The 22781-nt window shown below is 39.9% G+C and overlaps 1 protein-coding gene across 1 annotated transcript; it reads left to right on the plus strand.

The window, feature by feature from the left end:
- The first annotated feature begins 2564 nt into the window (after positions 1 to 2564).
- LOC102224964 (potassium channel subfamily K member 13-like) lies at positions 2565 to 21152 on the plus strand. Its single transcript, XM_005809926.2, has 4 exons — positions 2565 to 2605; positions 2736 to 3183; positions 15332 to 16119; positions 20960 to 21152. Exons 2-4 carry the CDS (start codon positions 2844 to 2846, stop codon positions 21116 to 21118), a joined length of 1287 nt encoding a protein of 428 aa, XP_005809983.1. The 5' UTR covers positions 2565 to 2605; positions 2736 to 2843; the 3' UTR covers positions 21119 to 21152.
- The last annotated feature ends 1629 nt before the right edge of the window (positions 21153 to 22781 follow it).

The raw sequence follows: 22781 nt of genomic DNA on the forward strand, positions 1-22781 counted from the left end.
GAAGCTGGCACTTTTTGCTCTAGTCCTCTAGCAGTTCCTTCTTTCCCATCCTTGTCGCTTTCCGTAAATGCAAGATTCTCATGGGTCCTCGTCCATTCTTGTCCGCGTCTTCATATAAACTTTTAATTATTTCTCTGGCCAAAGATTCGATCAAACATACACAAGTAGCTATTTTCTTCTGTATGTTCAACAAATATCTGCCTTACTAGGATGGCGTCTTAGAAGAATAATGCCGTGTCGTGTCACATTTACGAAAATGGAAATGAAAGTTACAGATTAGCTACTGATTAAAATTGACCAAACCCCCCTGATTGACCCAGAAAGAGAAATTAAAACCACTTAAATGCTTCAGATTCACTTTGCCGAAAGAGTGGGGTAGGTTTTGCTGAAAACGTTTCTTACTGTACAAGAAACTGACTTGAACACGTAGCAAACCATTAAATGAATTAGTTAGATAAGACGTTCGTTAACGTTTGGGTTCATTCAGTAAACATCAAGATGTTGTTGGTTTTTTTTTATCAGCGCCTCGGTTGTTTTGTTTTGTTTCTGCGTAATCCGACTGAAAAGCGGAACAGGCCTCGTCCTTTGGGATGCTTGTGTTTCAAACTCCTCTGACCTATCGACCTGACTCCATCATAAAAAAACCCAAAACAAAACAAAACAAAAAAAACCGCAGTGTCTTATCACCGCCCGCCGAGGGGAGTTCAAAGGTCACGATAAGCGCAACAATTATGCTGGGGAAGCTGGAAACGCCGCTTGAGGAAGTTTCACTTTGTGTGGAAACTCAAAGACCCGAGAGCCCTGCCGGTGCGTGTGTTAGCAGTGTGTGTGCGTGTGTGTGTGAGGGGAAAGATGAGGGCATGGGCTTAATCATGGTGCTTGTAAACAGGAGTGAAATGATGCAAAGTGCCTTCTTCCAGAGTTTGGCGAAAAGAAGAATCTAAATCTACGGATAAAAGTCAAATAAGGGAAAAGATACAACAGACCTGCTACTGTGGTTGCAAAATGTCTTAATTTCCCCGAGTGCCATGGAAACGGACATGCTGCCGACATAAACGATTAGCCTTCGTCTCCTCCGTTGATTGGCCGTTGTCAAAAGGCTTCTGTCGACTCACGCAATTTATTGAGACAAACACAAATATAAATGTTTCTTTATAAGTCTGGAATTCCAACACACAAAAAACGGTTTTTTGTTGATTTTTTTCGATTCATGCTCAACAGAATTTCTAATCCTTGTGCGTCTTCCTGTTTGTTTGTTTTTTTCCACGTCAGAAGCACAATCTTAGGCGTATTTTGTTGGGAATTTATGTGACAGAACAACACAACGCGTCACATGCTTGTAGACCAGAAGGAACATATGTTTCTGTTCTTCCTTTTTTTACTAAAACAAACAGATCAACTTTGTGCTGCCGCACCAGGCATTTCAGAAGAAGGATCTGACAAGAGATGCTCAAATCCTGGGAAGATGATTACTGGAATGCAACATAGGGAAGTCTGATACATAGCGTACACAGGAATCGACTAATTGCCAATCTGAGTTGAGTTGTGACTCTGAATCAGGAGTGATAAACACAAATCCATGCGACAAGTTTGAGATTTTTATCTCTAAACAAAATTTATTCTTGAACGAAAACCGAGTTTTATTTTTGTGTCCACGTCACAATTATGTCTTACTTTGTGTTGGTCACTAATATGCCGTAAAAAAAAAAGAAAGAAAGTACACCGACGTTTAAGTTGGTTTCATAAGATATGGAAAAAGTACTTTGGCAATTGTCACTTTTTGTTATTCACGACAAAAACACAAACTCCTACCAAGTTATTTTGGTTTAGTTTCTTGTGCAAATATCTTAAGACAAAACTAACTTATAAGTAAATTTTTAGCAAAATATAGAGGCTTGTTTTGAGTCGATAACGATGAAAATATACTTTATAACTAGACATTTTTCCTATTTTATAAGTGAAATAATCTGCCAGTGAAACAAGCACTTTTTCGTCAAAATTAAGAAATGATTGTCTTCTATCTTGCTGAAAAGCTACTTATAAGTTAGTTTTGTCTTATTAAGATATTTGCACAAGAAACTAAACCAAAATAACTTGGTAAGATTTTGTGGTTTTGCAGTGTTACAACAACTCCCCCAACTTAAGGACTTCAAATTTCAATCCACAACCTGAGGTAGAACTTGTTATCCATAAGTCCGTTGGCTCCTGGCTGTTTAGTCAGATCGTCCACGTTTCCAGAAATAGCTCTTTGGGTGCCTCTCTCTGATCCTGAATAATTTATTTCCGCGGTGACATTTGCTCACGCGGTCCCGGGGTGAAGATGCGGCGGTCATCTGAGCTCCGCAAAGGTCAAGTGTTATTGATCCCAAACACGCTCTATAATGTCGGAATCAAACCTCCAAAAGTTTGGCTCGGGTCAAACATGACGGAGGTGTTGCGTTCAGGCTCATTATCTTGTCTCTCTTTCGCGCGCGCCAGCTGAGCAGTAGGTGATCAGACTCTGGTGCGTAAAAGACGCGCTCCGGGGCGGGGACAGCTTTGGAGACGCATCGGTAGGAAAAAAAAAAAAACCAGAGCACAACAGCACGACGCGCTGCGTGTACAGGTTGTTTCTCTCATATCTTCTAACATTTTCTAATTCTGATCAGATCCAGACTCTGGAACTGCTGCAAACATCTCGCTTGTTTGACTTTCTTTTTTTTTTCTTTTTTTTTTTTGGAACCGGTTGTTGCCAGAAACGCAATGAAAGTCCACGGCGATGGACTTTTCCGTCTCCTCCGTGGAGCGCGTACGGTCCCCCACAGCCGCCGCCGCTCCTTCGCCGCGGTGACAACGGCAACATAATGGCATGCAGGAGCGGCTGCTGCTGCGGCTCCTCCAGCCCCATCAACGAGGACAACGCGCGGTTCTTGCTGCTGGCGCTCTTCATCGTCCTCTACCTGCTGTGCGGCGCCGCCGTCTTCTCGGCGCTGGAGCAGCCCAAGGAGCGGGAGGCGAAGGCGCGCTGGGCGCAGAGGTTCGAGCACTTCTCCCAGAAGCACAACCTGAGCAGGAGGGACCTGCGCGACTTCCTGAGGAGCTACGAGGAGGCGAACGTGGCGGGCATCCGCGTGGACACGGTCAGACCCCGGTGGGACTTCACGGGAGCGTTTTACTTCGTGGGGACCGTGGTGTCGACAATTGGTGAGGTTTTTTGCAGCAACCTGTCACGCACCGGCCGGTCGTTTCAGGTCAAACGCGTTGACCGAACCGTCTTTTGGGTCAATGTTTGTTTTTCACACTTTTCTTTTTCTTCTTGGGATAAGCACAAACTTATCCCAACTGTGAAATGTGCCGTCTCCTCTAAATTCAAAATGTAAATATGTAAAAAAGAAAAGGGGAAAAAAAGTAATATTTTCTCTCACTCTCTCTCGTTTCTGTTCATGGATTGAGCAAACAGAGAAGCACAGAGAAAAATCTGTTCGTATCCCTTCAGAACTGCACAACCAACAGCATTTTCACCGTATTTGCAGACCTGTCGCAATAAGCAATTAATCGATCAATCGCAAGATAAATTAATAATTTCCATTTAAATGGTTAACCGTTTTTTTTCTCTCCCTCTCTCAACTCTGCAATCATGGTGCTTTGGTCTCAACTAGCCTTTTTTAAGAACAATTTTGTTTACAGAATGAAACGTCATAAAAAAGATATTTGTTGTTTCTGTTGTTTATTTGTTTTAGATATTAATAAGCTTCCTGCTCATTGTAAGATTGCCCCTACCTTTAGTCTATTTAAAACAAGATTAAAAACCTCATTTGACACGACCTATTCTTAAATTTTTTAAATTCTATTCATTCACTATATTCAAAATTTTAATGTTTATTTTTAATCTGCTTGACTTTGTTTTAAATTTTCTTGTGCAGGCACTTTGAATTGTCTATGGCTGAAATGTGCTATATAAGTAAAGTTGCCTGGCCTTGCCATTTAAAATGTCTTCCAGTTCCAGTGATAAATGTTAATTAAAATTGTAAGTTTATTGATCTTTGAGCAATATTCTGCCACTAGCATTATTTTTACTTGAGAACTGTCTCAAAGCAACAATATCATCGTTTATCGCAATAACTTATTGCAAAATTAATTGTTGTTGCAGGTCCAAAAATGACTCAGCTGAAGTTTAAGTGGTTGAAGCAACTCAGATTTTTAGCTATAGCATGCAGCACAGACTTGTTCAAAAACAGTAAAACATTCCTTTAATTTGTGTTATAGTTTGTTCCTCGTTTATGCAAATTATGGAAATTATGCAAATTTCCTGTTGACATAATGAAATACTCACTTTTGGGATGTAAGGCGCAACTGATGTTGTGGAAATCTTGTGCCACCCCCCGCTTGCTGTGCCTCCCAGAGCAGGGAGCTATGTCATTCATTCGTTGACAAAGTTGTGCTGCAAATGTATTTTTTTAACTTTTCTCGTCACATTACTGGGGAGGAGAAAGCCTGGCACAGCTGACAGTGACTTGGAAATGAAAAGTCACTCTCATAAATTAATTCTTGTGTCATTAAATGCAGCAAAAGTATTAAAACATACACGAGTAATTCAATGGTTAACAATCAATCCGACATAAATCGACAGCTCTGAAGCATCTTGACTACTTGTCAAACTGTCAAATTTGTCAGAAAATAACAATATCAGTTATAATTGGTTATAATTTTGACTGTAAACGAGAGGATATTCTGGTTTGCTCACATTGGTAGTTCTTGCATTGGTCTCGACCAAAGTTCTGGGATTTTATTTTGCTTTTGGTAAACACACTGCTTCTCCTACTGTGAGGTTTCCAAAGCTTAGTGTAAGGCATTAAGTGGGAATTTGGTCTCGGCAGAGATGGGGCTGATCTGATCCAGCACTGGTATCGAATGTTTATTTCTGAATGCCTGCTATATCTTCTGTATTTCTGAATCTGATGTCTGGCTGATAGGGTGACTATCACTGACCAGATTATGCAGGTTAAACTGTCAGTCAGAAGCATTCTCACACACTCCAATAAACATAATAATCTCACCTTTTATTTTATTTTTTACATAAAATGATTGTTTTCATTGTATAGTGTTATGTACATTGAACAAATTACGTAAAGTTCAGACCTGCAGATGTCAGACTGGTGTCAGAGGGCGTACTCTGCCTGTTAGCATTAGCTTTGTAGCATATAGTTTGGTGTTGAAATGGTGAAAGCTTAAACTAAATGTTTTTAAAATGTGTTTTATGGAAACATTTCAAGCATTATAACCTACCTCAGATTGTTACAGTAATAATAACTGACATTAAAACTGTAGCTCTGAAGAGGAGCAACAAGGAGCGTTAGCTAACAGGAAAGCTAACCGTATAACAGAACTGCTTCCATATTCATTTTTTTTTTTTTTACATTTTAACCATTTTCTGCCACAGTACAATAAGTATGTTGCGACCAGTTGGAAGGCTTTCACACTAGTTATAAAAATTTACAATGTAGAAATTACATATGTAGACGTTTCTGTTACAGCTAGCCAATGCTAACTTCAGTAATTAGCAATAAAAGTTGTTAGAAACTGCAGCGTTACTGATCTTTTTTGTGCAACTTCACTCAATCTAATGTTCATACATGCTCTGATGAATAATTCATTCCCTGTAAAGAAAGATTCACCAGCCTCCCCTCCCGGCACAGTCCACAAAGGAATGCATTTTTTTTTCTACAACAGATTTCAAAAACACCAAGTTCCACACCGTTTCCAGAAATCTTTTCGTCCACATGGAAACGCAGAGAATGGCCCAGAGCAGTATTTACTCCCCCCAAACCAGAAGTGGTGCGATGCTGAGTAGATAATATGCGATTGTTGTTATGTATGACTCGTTTAGGGTTATAGATCAGATTAGATGTTGGGCTAATATACAGTATATAAGAGTTTTGGTTTTTTTTTATGTGTTTTTGCTGTCCACATTAGAATGAGAGGGCAAAATTCTCACTGTGGAACGTATTTAAACCTCTTCGTCATTCTCCCCCCCCCCAGAAAAACAGTGTTTTCCATGTAGACACAGGGGGGAAATGGCTAAAAACTATAACTTTTTGAAAAAAAGTTATAGTTTGGATTCTGTTCACACATTTATCAACTCTCTGCAATAATATACACTGTAACAAATGGCTGTAAAAACTACAGCATGAAAATACAGTAAGGTGGCTGGGTTTTGAAAATACAGCTCTTCACTGTGACCTGAAATGCCTATGGAAAGTATATGGGACGTGATTGGACCGCTGGATCATGTACGGAAATTTACGGCTGTACTGTAAACTTTTAATGTACAGTTAAATTGACAGTAAAATAAAGCAATTTTAAAATATACATGTATATGTTTTAAATTAGAAAAGCAAAACAGTTTTTGAGAGTTTGGTAAATTATGTTGCAAGTTCACATTTAAACTTTTTAAAGCTAGCAAAGGATGCAGTTTTATGAACTACTGTAAAATGACAACGTTTTGTAATTCTACTACAATTTAATTTAATGTAATTTTATTTTGGTAAAAATGTGATGAAATCACAGTAACCATGTTATATAATTACTGTGCTATTTTAAAGAAATTACAGTAACACTAATCAAATTACAGTAAGATAGTAATAAAAATTACAGAAAACCTGCAATAAAATTACAATAAAACTGTAATAGAATTACAGTAAGGCTACTGTAAAAAATTACCGTAAAGTTACTGTAATTTCTTTACCGTAAAAATCACAGTAACTTACTGGCAACCCTGCTGCCAGTAAGTTACTGTAAATTCTACAGCGACATTTTTTACAGTGTAGGAATGGGAGGATTCTTCTGAACCCTTTTTTTTTTAGCAATTAGCAAATAACACATGGGAAGATATATGTGCATAAATTTTGCAAGGCCTGTGTTCTGTTGTATATTGCTCCATACAGCAAAAGAACAATTACTACCCATAAAATGTGTTCTGTATTAGAAAACATTAATAGTGGGAGGTTTGTAAATAATATACTCATTGCCATAACGTTGTAGAAATACAACCGTTAGAATAAAATGATTAAAGTCCAGTCAAAGTAAAGTATCAGGTTTGACGTTGAAAAGAGGAGGGAACAGTCAGATTATGCTTAGATGTAATTTGTACGTGGAAACCAAAGTACAAAGACAGAGTCTGCTCCTGTTCTAACAGTCTCCATCCCGTAACGTGGTGGCGGCAGCGTCATGCTGTGGGGAGGCTTTTCTCAGCCTGGTTGATGGGAACATGGGAGGATGGAAAACCTGCTTAAGGCCGCAAAACGGATTCAAATACGCACCGCACTTTCCAGATTTTCAGACTTTGTAAGATGGTTGCATTCAGTCAGAGGGTTCTTCAAGAGTCGCTGTAGTACAGACTGCTAGAGGAGATCCTTCCTGCCCACAGCAATCAGCATTTAAAAACCTGGGCTAATACGAGTTACAGTAACATGTCGATTCCCTGTCTGATTAATCAAATATTTCTGGATCTGAAATTTATAAAGCAATTTGGTTATTTTGTATCGCAAAAACACTCATTGCTCATTCGTAATTTCAAGCTTTGGACAAAAAAAAAAAAGCCTGACATAGAAAAAAAACAGAATTCACAAAATCAAAGTTTTTCAATGCGCTCTCCACAGAATAGCTTTTATTTTATTTTATTTTCACAAAATGTGTTGCTCAACTCTCCAGGGACAGGGAAGAGTCGGCCTCTGGTGCACAGCGCTATCTCTCCTCAGCACACAGCAACAGTGGACAATAAGTACCATCACTAGTGCTTATTGTAGGGGTGTTATCACCCCGGCAGCTAAACGACATGTAAATTGGAACGACTTGATTCTAAATATAGAAGGGTTGGTGTTTCAGATGGACCCAAACAGCCCTGACAACAGGAACGGTCTGTGCGACTATTTGACATCGAGAGAGTTATGGAAATTTCTCAGGTTACTCGAAAAGAGGAACGTGGATCAAAGACGGCCGCAGAATGAACGCATTGTGAACAAGTTATTAAATCTTCTCTTTGGATATTACAGTCGGTAATTGACGGCCACACAGATCTATAAATAGGTGCACATGTACAGAAGTATGGAGGCATTTGTATTCAGAGTTCTGGGTGCGGACTGTAAAGACTGTAAGGGAAACCGAATGAAACATTTACCATTTAAAAAAAAAAAACAGACCAATTTCTCTTTTGTTTTCTTGTTTTTGTAATATCATCAGTGTGCTTCAGTATGAGACACACTAACAGTCGCCTTTACTGCATGAAGTAAAATGGACGCAGAATGAGAATTTGTCTGAACTGCATTTAGCCGCATTGCTTGGCAACAAAGTCTAAGTGAAGAAGACGAAACCAGAAGCAACTTTTGTGTTCAACAGAGTTAAGATTTACAAAAATAGATGCGGCCAAAAAGAGAAAAGTCTTGTCGGAGAATGTGTTTCTGATTTCCATCCAAATTGTGCAACTTTGATTTAAAAAAAAAAGTAAAAAAATATTTTTTTTCTTTTACACTTTATAAATAAAATACTGCAGGTTGAAGGCAGATTGTTTTTGGCACTTCGGTTAAGAAGAAGCTCGTTTTGCTTCTTCAAACAAGTATGTGTGACGAAGTATCTGCTGTCAGGTCAGTTATATTGTATCACGATTAATCTGGTAAATTGTTTCAGCCCTGCAGTATTGTACAAGGTAGTCTATTAGTATAATCTGGAATGGCACAGTGCAGTTTTCTAACTATACGCATCTTCCTTTGAGTTCTATTCTTTCACACTTTTCCTTTTACAAACACCGTCGTTATCCCAGAACTAAATTTCTACCTGAATTCAAAATGAAGAAAAGAGAAAGTTTCGTCATTTCTGTCCATCCATGAAATCCCCTTCAATAGCTCAGTAGCAGCCAACAAAGGAAGATAAGATAAGATAAGATAAGATAAGATTTATTGTCATTGTCATCAACCGATTACAACGAGATTGAGATACAACGAGATGGAAAAATGACGCATTTGTGTAAAATTCTCAGAACTGTCAGCCTCCGTCAGAGTCCTGGGTTCGCTGGTGTCGGTGTGAGACGGAGACAAAGCCCTAAAGTCCTTCAGATCTGCTCAACCCAACATAACTGTCACTATTGATCCTGTGTTGTCACAACATCTCCTCAGATTTGTGTCTCCATTTCGCTCCAGCGCCATGGTTGGAACAAATTTACGGTCAGCGTCAGACGGCGTGGCAGGACCTCTGATCGATAGCAGGCTCAGGGCGTGTATGAGGGAGAAATCCATGAAGTCATCACAATTTCTTCAGAGACATGTTGCGTCACACGGTGTGAACCCCACAGATTCATGTTGCTTAAGATGAGGAAAAAATCATTCTCTGATGAGTTCATCGGTTAATCCTTCAAACTTGTTCACGCGTTGCCGTTACAGCCCCATCGGAAAGGGATCAGCCGAGATGGATGTGCGAATATGTCTTGCACTAGGCCCAAACCGTCGCAGCCTTGGTTTTCGTCATGATTGGTGCTTTATTCAGCTACCTGTGACTTCTGTCAACTTTGACAAGCTCACATATTCACTCTTCAGAAAAGCATCTACTTTGGGTTTTGAACGTATACCAAGAAGTCCAAATTTGGCTTACGGTACATTTTAAAATGTTCCAACAGTCTCCATCCCGTAACATGGTGGTGGCAGCGTATTGTATTTACTACGACATTATCGGCATGATATTAGCATCGGCTGATGTTGGCTGAAAATTTTAATACCAAACATTGGCTATTCAGGTCAAAATAATTCATCGATATACAAGGTGCTGTTTTTATATGACAAACCAGTGACAATGATGCCTGCAGCACAGCACAACGTTATGACACCAAACTAATCTGATCACGGCGGGAGAGCAGGACCAAGTGAAAATGTCAGCGGTGTGGAAGTTCTTTAAAATGTCGGAAACTGATAGCAGAACCGCTATTTGCCTCGACTGCTCAGCATCGGTGATAGGAGGAGGAGAGACAACAAAGTTGATTAACCATCTCAAGAACCGCCGTGCCGACCATTACGATGAGTTCATGGTGGCCAACGAGAAAGTAAGAGAGCGGTTAACCAGGGAGACAAAAAAAACCTCACCAGCGGTCCATTCTACAAGCTTTAGATAAATATCAGTATTGGTATTGGTTATAGGCTAAATTAGTTTTAGTATATAGGCGAACCGAATATCGAACAAAGATCCAATATCGTGCATCTCTAATATTTATGGTTTAGGTTTCCAACTGTATTAAATGAGATGTAGGCTTCTGGATAATTACGTGACTGAAAAGCAATTGGATGCACTGGATTTTATTTAGTGATATCACAGTGAAGAGGGGCTGCCACTGTGATTTATCGGCCGGACGATTTCCTTAATTATTGGGATATCGGTGAGCGGTCGATTTTTACATGTGAAGCGGATCTTATCCACCGTTCTTATCTTCGTCTGCAAAGGTCTAAAAATCAACCTCTGTCCTCTTCTGCTCTCCCGTCAGAGAGGTTTGACTGACGGACCGGCCCACCAGGTCATATCTGCACGTTTACAGTCAACAACAGTCACCCCACTGTTGCCAATTCAGTAACTTTACTGCTATATTTAGCGACATTTCAGACAAAAAATATATACTGTATATAAAAAATTGGTATTGGCCAAAATCAGAATCGGCAGGTTAGGCTTTTTAAAAGATCGGTAATCGGCGATCCAGCCAGAAAACTGCAATCTGTGCACCACTGGCTGCCACACCCTTTATATGTGCCGCTTTTACTTCAGAATTATGCCCTGATAATGCATGTTGTTCTAATCACACAAAATCCCAGCAAAATAAGTTGAAATATGAGGTTTTAATGTGACAAAATCTGAAAGTGCTTTGGGAATACTTTCACGAGGAAGTGTATAAAGCATTTACATTAAGTTCTCAGTTAAAAAAAATAAAAAAGATGTTCTATGTGTGAACAGAGAACAAAATGCTTGTGGGGCTCAGACAGTGAAAGTAATGAGGCGCTCAGTATGTGACGGCAGAGTGGTCAATTTTATCTTTTATTCATTGTTCCTTCGTCTACTCTTTAATCCCACGTACCATTCTCACTTCGTTACTTTGATAAAGCCTTTTTAAAATAAACTGCCATATTGGATCTTCTCTAAAAGCACTGCATGCATCATGACAGGCTGATGTGCCATACAGTAGCAGAGTGCTGCATTGTGACGGTATCATTAGTGCACAGAGCATCTCTTAATGCCCGTGCATTTCCTCTCTACCTCTCTACCTTTCTACATTTTAATGGAGAATTATCTGGTTTGGAAACAATGTTATCCCCATTCGCTGCCAATTTAGTTGAGGTGATATGGAATTCATCCACCCGTTGTCTACTGAAGGCCATTTCAAATGACAACCAGCAGGACACACTGGCGACCAGAACCCATTTCCAGTCCATGAATTCTCTAGAAAAGAAAAACACAAACAAACATAAAAAGCCATGTATTTTCGCCAAGCTTCTGAAAATCCTATGTAGATGAAAATTCCTACATTATTAAGGACCACGAATGGAACACCAGAGCATCTTGTTTTGTGTCTTAAGTTGGGATGCGTCGATAAATGTGCCAGTCGATTAATTCGTCTGTGTACATAATAAAAAATAACGTATGCAAGTTATTTAAGGAGTAAGTTAAGACCGGAAGGTTTCAGTTGCGTCAGTCTCATCAGCAAATATTCAGCCTGAGTTTGTTGCTTTGACCTTTTCCTTCCTGTTTCCAACTTCAGATGGCGATATAACAATGCGGCTCGGGACTCCACCGGAGTTGTTTGCCATGGATTCTAAATATTGGAGTGAGACTGCGCCGAGTAAAAAGCACACTGTGTCTTTGTCATGAGCAATCCACTTTCACGGCTCCATTTCAATATTCGGATTTGAATCATATCTATTGTCAGAATTTGTTATTTTCATTTCCAACCTTGCAACAAACACGTCGGTTTGTGAAGTCGCAAGCATGAAACAGGGAAGTGATTAGCTGTGCAGAGGTTGTTGCTGCAACCACGACTTATTAAAACAAGTCTATTTATCTAGTGATATTTTCGACTTCTGTTTTTGTTGCAGATTAAAATAACAGCAAGGGCTTTTTGAGAACATGGTAAACAAAGGCGATGAGTCACAAGGAACTAAGGCGCTACTGTTTCCTTTCCTCCACAGGCGATCTAATCAAGTTATTATTCTAAAATAAACACACAGAAGTTAACCATTTTGTCATTCGTTTTATTCTGAAAGATTGCCAGTGAGAATACTAAGCATAGTTTTAAAGAACTAAAACACTGTTGATCTTTTCTAAAGTGTTATCTGGTTGTTCATAAGAATATGGTAAAGATGTGTAAAAGTTGTGGACCACATGCAGCAGTATAAACTCCATGTGTTGTTTTTTTAAAGGGGGAGTGTTATGTAAAATAGATTTTTTAAAGATTTACATCATGTTATAATGTTATTTCCTCATCAAGCAACCTTCCACACTCAGCTCCTTCAGACTAGCCAGCAGCAATTAGTGCAGTTCCACCAGGTGTTTGCTATCAGCTGAGCTCATTATAGGAGCTACTTCTCTGGTAAAATGTTGTTAAAGGGTTAATAGTGGAGCCATGTTGTGATGACTTCTTGAAGGCGGAGTTTCAGAAAGAGCTGGAGTTGTTAAAGGGACAGAGGCCCAATTTCAAGGCGTTAAATCAGGAAGTAGAATTTCTTTTAAGCCACATTTGATATATGTAGCATTTTTATAACACCAGAAGGTAAGATAGTTCTGATAATATTTAAAAATGCCTGGAAAACACACAATACTGTCCCCTTTAAGTGTCAATGTAGTGACATTTTAATAAGAGTAAAAATCTAAGATTTTTTTTATTTTTTATTTCTCATGCAAATTAACTAATGCTACATTAATAGGAGCTCAATGGGCTACTATGCATTAAATTTAGCAAAACTAACTCTAACTAACTCTCAAGCGGGACTAAGATTTTTTTAAGCATTATGTGTTTATTATTGGTTTATTTCCTGTTTGATCGACGACTCTGGTGTTTTTATCCTTCATTGGTCGAAGCAGTAGGATTTAGAGCCACACCCTCTATCTAAGTATTAATTGTTGGTGCATTGTTGTTTTTAGTGTGACATGCTGTAAAATTAATTGCCCTCTGGAACAGGAATTAAAATCTGTATCTAAAGCCGAATCATAGACGTATATTCAAAGTCTAAGATTGAATATATGTCTGAAATATGGCCATTAGGTATGGCTCTTTTTGTCCTGATTATGCTATAAAATATTATGCTATAAAATATTCTGTCAACTAGATCTAAGACCACTGATTTTATCACCTGCTTCTACCATTTCAGATTATTTTTTTCTTCTGGCCAACCACAACTTTAACCGGCCGATCGATTTGAAGATTGGTTTTCAAACAGTTTATGACCTCAGTGGCTGCATGGAAGTCTTTATTATATGGCTGTTGCTATTTCTCTGTAAAAAATCTACAGCTGCCTGAAAAATACAAGTTAAAGCTCGAAATGAGCCCCATGGTTAATCTTTGGTATGGATGTTAGGACGTTAGCAGCACAACTCAGAAACCGTCACCGACAGCAGCTAGTTTCATTCTGACTCGTGTCATAATGCAGTTCCTTTCATGTCCGTCTGACTGCAATATTATTATTACCACCACCGTATCTTAAATGGGTCAAATAGCGTGTGACATTCATGTAAATGACATCTTGAAACACAAAGAGAAGAAAAACAAAGTCATAAACTCCAGCTCATTCAGCTTTATCGTCGTGTTTGGGAGAAAGCTCTGGCTCAATTAGCACCTTGACAACCAATTTGAATCAAGAGGCAATCAAATGCTCCCCAAGAAGCCACCGTGTAGCGCAGCCAATTAGTCAGGCTGAAGCTTTTGTTTTCCGTCTCAACGCTGAGAAAAAGAAAAGGCTGCAACATTTAATTTCCCTTTTTCCATCCGAAAAGGCCTCGTGCGTCGCACACATTCACAGCTACTGTACCTGTTGACGTCAGCAAAGGTGTTAGATGGCAAAAACTGCAAAAAGTACTCAATCATATGACATAAAGCTTCTTGTTAATATACTTCAGTGTACTTTATAGCTTAGCAAATACTTTGTAGAGCCATCTGTCAATGTAACTGGAGCTACAGGTCTTTAGAGTGTGTCTCTACCAGCTAGAAGCTGAACATTTTCCCCCATTCTTCTTCGTGATGAAGTTCAAACTCACTCAGGTTGAGCTTATTGTTCTCCTTCAACTTTAAAGACTCGATTTAAAATCGGCCTGGACTTTAAGTGGGCCATTCTAACACCTGACCATGCTTTGACGCATTGGATCTTGTTGGGATCCAGTAATGACGAACTGAACTACCTACGGGGACCAAAGAGAGAGGTAGGAAAACGATCAATCCCAGAATGCACTGCAGTAATCCACCTTCAGTTCTAGGATGAAAAAGGAGGAGTTTCACCGTGTGGAAATGTGACATCGTGTTTTAGCAAAAATTTTATCTGTCTCTTTCCACTGCAGATTACTGCAATGGTCAAACGTTCACTTTGGTTCTCACCTGACCAGAGCGTCATCTGCCACCTGTTAGCTGCTACTTAGATAAAATCATACATATTTGGACTCAATCTACGAATTAGACGGCTTCAACTATTACCTTTTGTTGCTCTGCTGCATTCAGTCCCAGTGAAAACACACTGAAGTTTGTGGCTGTAACATGGCAAACAGGGAAACGGTTCAAGGAGTTTGGAAATTCTTTCAAAATACCGTAAGTCTGAAACAAATATTTTTATTTAGCTAACAGAATCCAAATAAGTTCCAGAAAACTGGAATCCCACCATGTATTAAAGAGACGAGCTTTGACTCAATCACATTAGCCGTTTTAGGTGCTCGTCAGAATCATTAAGGGAAGCATCCAATTTAAAACTTGGAGGGTACCTAATTGTAACTGGGTAATTGTTTTCATTGCCAAGAGATTTTATGCTTAGTTCAAATGACAAAGCAACAGGAAGTGGTTATATTTCTCCTCTGCTATGTGCAAGTAATCAATTTATTTCCTAGGAGCGCAGCGATTCATTTGCAAAACCGTGTGCGTGAATGAAAATGGAGGTTTTTTTAGAAATTGTGTTTGTCTAGAGACAGTAATGCTCTTTGTTCTACTCTCTCTCTCTTTTAGTCTTTTATGTATGCTGTGGAGAAACAAAGATTCAAATTAAGCTACCACCCCTCCCCTTGTCTCACTGATAGCTGTACAATCCTTGTAATCTGGATTAACACTCACTACTGAATGTCTTTGTGCGTTTGTCAGGGTTTGGGATGACCACTCCCGCCACCATTGGAGGAAAAATCTTCCTGATGTTTTACGGACTGCTGGGCTGCGCCGCCACCATCCTCTTCTTCAACCTCTTTCTGGAGCGCGTCATCACGGTCATCGCCTTTGTCCTCAAGTCCTTCCATGAACGGCGCCGCAACAAGGCCGTGCTGCCGCAGAATGGACGCCGGGCGTCTGACGGCGAGAAGGCGGGCGAAGCCGAGGCGGGCGGAGTAGGAAAGCGTGAGGCGCTCGCCGGCTGGAAACCCTCGGTTTACTGCGTCATGTTCATCCTCGGAGCGGCGGCAATCTTGGTGTCCTGTTGCGCCTCGCTGATGTACTCGGCGGCTGAAGGCTGGGGCTACTTGGACTCGCTTTACTTCTGCTTTGTGGCCTTCAGCACCATTGGGTTCGGGGATATGGTCAGCAGTCAGAGGATCTCCTACGAGGGTCACGCCACGGCTGCGTACCGGGTCGGAAACTTTTTCTTCATCCTCACTGGCGTCTGCTGCATCTACTCCCTTTTCAATGTCATCTCCATCGTCATCAAGCAGGTCCTCAATTGGCTGCTCAGGAGGTTGGAAGCCTCTTGCCACTGCTGCTTCTATAGGAAGGGTCCTCACCCACACCGGCACCCTCGCCGGAACGTGGTGGCCCCGGGACATCTCCGTGCCCGCAGGGACCCCTCCATTGAGACGGACGCCATCAACGAGAGCGAGACCGACCCGGGCCGCAGGATGTCTGGAGAGATGATCTCCATGAGGGACTTCTTGACTGCCAACAAGGTGAAAACCTTATGACAGGAACAACTTAAGATGCCTCACATCCGGTCTTGGGCCTTTAATGGAATCACGCTAATCTTAAGTCAGATATGTGGCAGGTTTGAACAGTAGAACCTGGGTAGTCTCAAAGGATTAGGAACCACAGCTCCCCATGAATAGCTAAATACTTAAGACCTTCTCTAAAAGTGTTTCTAACTGTCTATATTAATAGTTAAAATATTAAATGTATCTTAATTTGCATTATTGTGCAGAGGGTAAATCATCTTAGCGCTTAAGCTAACATCTAAGGTCTTCCTTACCCTCTTGAGGGTACAGCCAATCAGTGGCAAGGAAAATAAATGGGACTTCTGGATTGGCTGCTTTGCAAACACTAGCCAATGACATGTCAAGTAGCAGTTTCCTGTGGTATTTCTACTTCCTCAGCTGAATCTTCCTTCAAATATTTTTGAAATGCTGTCGGACAAAATTCATCAATAGGCGGAGACGGATTTCCGCAAATAGTTTGGAGTTATGATCCACAGAAGAATAGGTGAGTCTGCGAATACTTAGCCACAAATAGGCAGGGGTCCACTGTACTAGCTATATTGAAGGGGTGTTGAGGATGGAGGTCTCTTAAGGTCAGATTTGAGTCCAAAACTTTCCCTCTGTCTTACTTTAGGTATTCACAGTTGAACCTTCTGGTGTGCTTTGACTATTTATCCTCCTGTATAACCCTACCGCACTCTGGCATAAAGTCACAAACTGAGCAACAGCAAAACAACCCAAGTATTGTAACATAATGGTGGAAAATTTTGGAAAGATAACAGCTGTTTGCTAATGTTAGCGAGGTGAAAGAAAGCTAGCATGTCTGTTGCCAGCATTTTAGGTGAATTTCTCCTTTCTAGTTAATTTCTAATTTAAGTTTTACCTCAAAAAGACAAATCTCTTTTTCTCGTGGAATACGAGTTAATGCTTGAAGGTCACTCTAGCTTTAATTTAAACAGAGGAACAGCAGGCTCTGATGAACAACAACCTCACTTACCGGGAAGGGATTAAAGCCCGCTCACATCAGCCCACCTCCCACACAGAAACAAATCTGGTCTCATTAAAGCTGTTGTTTCTCTTATTATGTTTTATCTTATTAAATATTTGTTTAAAACCGTGTGAATAGACTCAATTAAAACACATTCAGTGCACCACCAACCCGTCCCCCGAACACAATTTGCTGCGTATTGATTTTCAAAAAGTCATTAGTGAGAGCAGCGACAACTGAAAGCAGCGTGAGCATTCAGAGACGTTTTTTTTGTCCAACACCTTCGTTTTCTGACAAGACCTAACAAAAATGTTGTTGTTCTCTAGCTTAATTCCTTGGTACTGAGAGATACAAGTATCACGTTTAATATCCTAAGCCCAATATTTAACTAATGTTAGGCTTAAGAAAACTTAAAGCTGCAGTGTCTTATTAAAAAATAAATAAAAACATTTTTTTCATATTTGTTAAAACTGTCACCTGGTCATGTCAATACAATATGAGACAGATAATCTGTGAAAAGATCGATCTCCTCCACTTCCTTCCCAAGACACTGTCACGCTCTGAAGTCGTGCACCGCTCCCTACCAAAAACAACCAATCAGAGCCAGGGGGACGCTCTTGACTTATGATAATATTTTACGAAGCAATAAAAAAAGAGCTATTACTTTAGTAAAAATAAATAAAAAATCCTTATGATGCTCAATGAGAAAATATGACTTTTGTCTGTGTTGATAGATCTTGTAGTAGTTGTTTTCATATTTTGAATGTAAACTAAGTTTCACTCTGTGTCCCAAGCTCTGTATTATTTTTGAAAGGCAGTATTACTGTAAATATACAAGAAGTTTCCGCATTCTCAGTGAAGGCCCTTTCATTAGATTCAATGCTTACATCGAGGAAAACAACATCGATTTTGTCCTTCGGATGTAAGAAATACGAGCTTGTGCACTTTTGATTTTCCTTCTCTGATATTGTTGTTTTGAACACTTTTACGTACGAAGCGTTGCTTTCTTTAACGTGTAGTATTTCAGCTAGAAGCATTTGAGCCATCCAAAAGTATACATAAATACCTCTGACCTTTTTCCATGTTTTTTGGCTCTAGTGGCCTTTATTTGAAAGTGCCATGATGGGAATGTAGTAATGAGAGAGAGGGAAGACATGCAGCAAAGGTCACCAGGCCGGGAATCGAACCTGCGACGGCCGCGTTGAGGACTACGGCCTCCTTATGCGGGTTGCGCTTGACCCCTGCGCCACCACAGCACCCCCCTTTTTCATGTTTTGTTACATCGCTACCCTCAAACCACCCGCGTATTTCTTTTTTATTTTTATGATAGACACAAACACAACACTTAAAAAAAAAAACTAAACCTAAACAGTGTGTCATACAAGGGCGTAGGTTTGGTCTACGTTTTGGTGGGACCTTACAACTTACTGACCAACCAACCCCCCTCCGCACCGACCATTTTTGACCAGTGGGGGGGAGGGGGCAGACTTTACAACAAACGCGTTGCGTGATAGATATCTAACTTATGGATCCACTCACTGTACTTACAGCCGAGGTAGCGAAATAACTTCTAATGTCTGTCGTCCTTTTCTTTTTTGGTGGCGACATGGTCTCGGAGACTCATAATAAATGTCAAACTCAGAAGGAGACGCGTTCACTGTCAGCACCATGGACCGAGCTTCCGTTCCGCGTGTGGCCAGCTGGCCGCCGCCTGTTGCAGCTAATCAAAGAACGTAGATCCACGTTCTGTGAGCCAATAGCGGCATGGGTCGTCATAGTTCATAACAGTGAATTTTAAAATGAATGCTACCACTGCGTAGTATATTGAAATATTAAACTAATCAATGTAGATTTTCGTTTATTTATTTTGTTTTTGTTAAAAAATACATATGTTTGTTTTTTTTTTAATTAATATGGCAAAAATTGGTCGGGACCATTTTATATCCCTTGAATATTGGTCGTGACATGTCACGACCGTCCATACCCAAACCTACGCCCATGGTGTCATACATTTTTAATGAGTCTGTATTTTGAGTCATACTTTGCTGCTGTTAAGTTGTAAAAAAGCCGGCCGGTTCTTCCTCTCCGTAGTTAATTCAGGCAATGTGTAGCGACCAAAAACGGATTCACAGAGAACCGTTCAAACGTGTCTCTGTTTGCATGTTTACACCATCGCCCTGCCTAATGGATTCCCCTTTACTTAGCTCCATCAACTCTGCCCAGTTTCCCTTATGATGCCGGTGGGGAAGAGCGTGTTCATTTTGTTCTACTCTTAGTGTTTTGTGTGTGGACAAAGTTTAATTTTCATCACAATTCTTTAATTAAGTATCGTTTCCAATACCGTTTAAGCTAGTTCTCAGACCAGGGGCTAAACGTCACCCCAAAGCTTAGCTCCTTCTGCAGCAGAGAAAAAAATTGACTTCTGCTGGTGTGATATTTAGGAAAATATTTAGGATATTTTCCTAAATATCACTCAAGTCTTTTTGACTTTCATAAATTCCATAAAAATACAAATTGGTAGTAAGAATACGTAGATCCTTAAACAGATGAGCAGAAGGACGATTACAATTCTAACAAAACCTTTTCGAATACTTACAATTTTATGCAAAGTTGTGGGCAAATTATTTTACAATAAGATAAATATGGGTGTATCAGACTATAATGAAGTGTAAGCAGCGCATGTGTACCTTATTAAATCTAGCCTAGCCAGGTAAAGCCAAGAAAGAAAAGAAAAAGCCAAGTTATCTTCTTTGCTCACCTTTTTTTTATTATTATTATTATTGAAATTCCAAGCAGAGCATAAGCGCCTGCAACAAATGTCACGCTGCCGGAAATACTTTTTATGAAACATACGGGGAAAAAAATGTAAAGGTCAGGTGGAATGCAAACTAAAGACTTTCCCCATGTGGTCATCCTGCCGGCTCCTCTTAAACATATTCGTAAGGAAGAAATGAGCGCCTTGTTCTTCTCTATGTGGAGCTACGAAACGTTGCCTTGTTGAACCGCAACTTCTGGTTGCCTCTGCTGACGCTTGTTCAGCATTTATCACCTTCCTGTCTAGTCAGATCGTCGCACCTAAGCAAAGAAAAGATCTGCGTACTTTATATATCTTCTGTGAGAACAGGACGTGCTATGTGTGAACACTTTGTATTCATCTGCTTCTGCAGGTGTAAAGATGAAGTGGGTAACTTTTATTTTTAAAAATATCTTTTTTACGTTATTGTTAAAATTATTGTGTTGAAGAGTATAATATATTATCAGATAATCTGAGAAAATCAAGCTCCTCTGCCTTCTCCCAGTGCTCCCAGTACTAACTGCAGAAATACACCAGTCAGTCAGAAACAACCAATGAGAGCCAGGAGGAGGGTCTTAGCGCTGTCAATCACTCTCATGCTCACACCCTTCCTGTTTGCTCTTTGCTAATCAATATCTGGCTCACCATAATGTAGTCTGCTAACACTAGTTAGCTAGTTAGCATAGCCCTCGATGACGGCAGAGAAGCGGTTTCCCTGTAACGGTAAGTTGTTTCTCCGCCATTAGCACACAAGTTAGCATACATGAGGTTGATTGACAGCGCCAAAGCCCTCCTCCTGCCTCTGATTGGTTGAATTTTTTTCCGACCTCAACAGTAGCTCAGAGATTACCTGTCTCAGAACGTCCATGCTCACAGTTTTAATAAATATGGCGGGGGGTAAAAAACAAAACGTATTTTTGTAAAAGTTACATACTGAAGCTTTAACAGGAGGATGTTGCAGCCTCTGTACATAGGAAGCAAGCTTCTTTTTTTTTTTTCTTCCCCTCCCGTGCTGACCAGTTTCTCCTCCCCCGCAGGTGAACTTGGCCATCATGCAGAAGCAGCTGTCGGAGATGGCGGTCGGACACCCGCGGCAGTCCGGCGGCTCCTGCTCGCATCAGAACGGCTTCTCGGGAGGGGTGGGCGCCCTGGGCATCATGAATAACCGGCTGGCAGAGACCAGCATGGACAGATAAGGAGTTGTTTAAAAAAAAAAAAAAAAAAAAAAAACAGATACAGAAGATTGAAGAGGAAGAGTCCGAGGCGGGCGTGGGCTAACTGAACCCCTCTACCCCCAGCAGCCTCCTCTCAGCAAGCGCAAGCGAATCCATCTCTGTCCGCTTTCCTTTCAGGAACTTGACTCCGTGTCAGTTTGCTGAAATCTTTCATCCGGACCAGAGTGCTGGAATGTTCCCTGGTGATGAACCCAGTTTCCATGGTGATAAATAAAAAAAAGGAATAAGCCTGCCTAGAGCGTCGTTTTCTGAGCTCCTTCTCACCTAAACGCAACATCCTGGGTTTGTCTGTTTAAAACATGGTTTATGTTCAGGAAATGAAATGATGCCGAATACAGCCATTGGGATGTTATGTTCAGATATTTTAATGCACATAAGTAATTTGTCTATTGGCATTTTTTTTTTTTTAAATCTATTAAAGCGAGAGAAAACTGCCAATCCTCCTACACATGACCTAACTACTAAACATGAACAAGTAATGTTTGTTGGGCCAAACATTACTGATGGTGGAAATTACTTATAATTATATAAATAAAATAGCATATCTGTCAGGGGCGATTCTAGGATCTGACATTTAGGGGTGGTTAGCCCCCAGCAGGTCTAAGACCCATGAAAAGATATTCGTTGGTGCGGTTTTCTAAATCTAACTGCTTATTGACATACATTCACAAACAAAATTAAGAGACATGTTGTCAGTAATTCATAGAATAAAAGAACAATGTTCATTTTACTCAAACATATACCTATAAAGAGTAAAATCAGAGAAACTTTAAATTTTTTCCAGAGGTGTATAAACTCTGTTTGAAACAGAATCTCTAGACCACATCATGCCTGCCAACATCTGCCAACATTAATGAGACACATGCAGCTGTGGAGTGACACAGTCCTAGTGGGGTCTGCTGCCCCGGAAATTAAAATAAAATCTACTCAACACTATGCATTTCCAGTCATTTGAAGAACATTTTACTAAAACCAGTTTATTATCAAGGTAGAGGTTCAGGTAAATGACTCGTGAAAGTGAGACATTAATCTCAACTTTATTTGAAAATCATACTTGGAAATTGCATTACCCTTATTTTTATCTGAATGTTATGTGGCTGTTGGCCTTTTTTCTTTATATGGGAATGTTTGTCCATCTATGGAAAAGCAAATTCAGGTTGCAGATCCTGATCTAGCAGATGGAAAGTGGGATCCTTCCTCGATGCAGCAGCTAAAAGTGCAGCACTATAAGTTTTAATTCATTGTTAAAATAAAATTGTGAAAGTTTAAAAAGTATCTACCACTGAATATTTGAAAAAGACATTTATTTAGTATAATTTCTTTAGAGCCCCCCTTAGCCCCTGGCCTGCAAGACTGGTGCATTTTTGCTTAGCATGTTTTTTCTTCATTGATAGGAAGTCAGATTATCCAAACTGGTAAACCACATTAATAAAATATTTATGAAGTTATTTAATACATTAAATGACCACTGGACAACTATTTATAAAATATATCAACATTTTTGAATAAAACACGCAGAAAGTAATGTAATGTAGAAACTATTTAAGTATTTAGTCTTAATCTATCAGTATGATTTGTTCTTTAAATGGCCACTTATTTTGGCTAATGCTATTATTTATTAAAT

Source organism: Xiphophorus maculatus, chromosome 15 (assembly GCF_002775205.1).
Source record: "Xiphophorus maculatus strain JP 163 A chromosome 15, X_maculatus-5.0-male, whole genome shotgun sequence".
Lineage (NCBI taxonomy): Eukaryota > Metazoa > Chordata > Actinopteri > Cyprinodontiformes > Poeciliidae > Xiphophorus > Xiphophorus maculatus.

Excerpts from the sequence above, each read along its gene's own strand:
- LOC102224964 (XM_005809926.2), top strand. The coding sequence starts at position 2,844 with ATGGCATGCAGGAGCGGCTGCTGCTGCGGCTCCTCCAGCCCCATCAAC. Across the intron at positions 3,184-15,331 it reads GACCGTGGTGTCGACAATTG|GGTTTGGGATGACCACTCCC; the intron begins GTGAGGTTTTTT and ends TGCGTTTGTCAG. Across the intron at positions 16,120-20,959 it reads ACTTCTTGACTGCCAACAAG|GTGAACTTGGCCATCATGCA; the intron begins GTGAAAACCTTA and ends CCTCCCCCGCAG.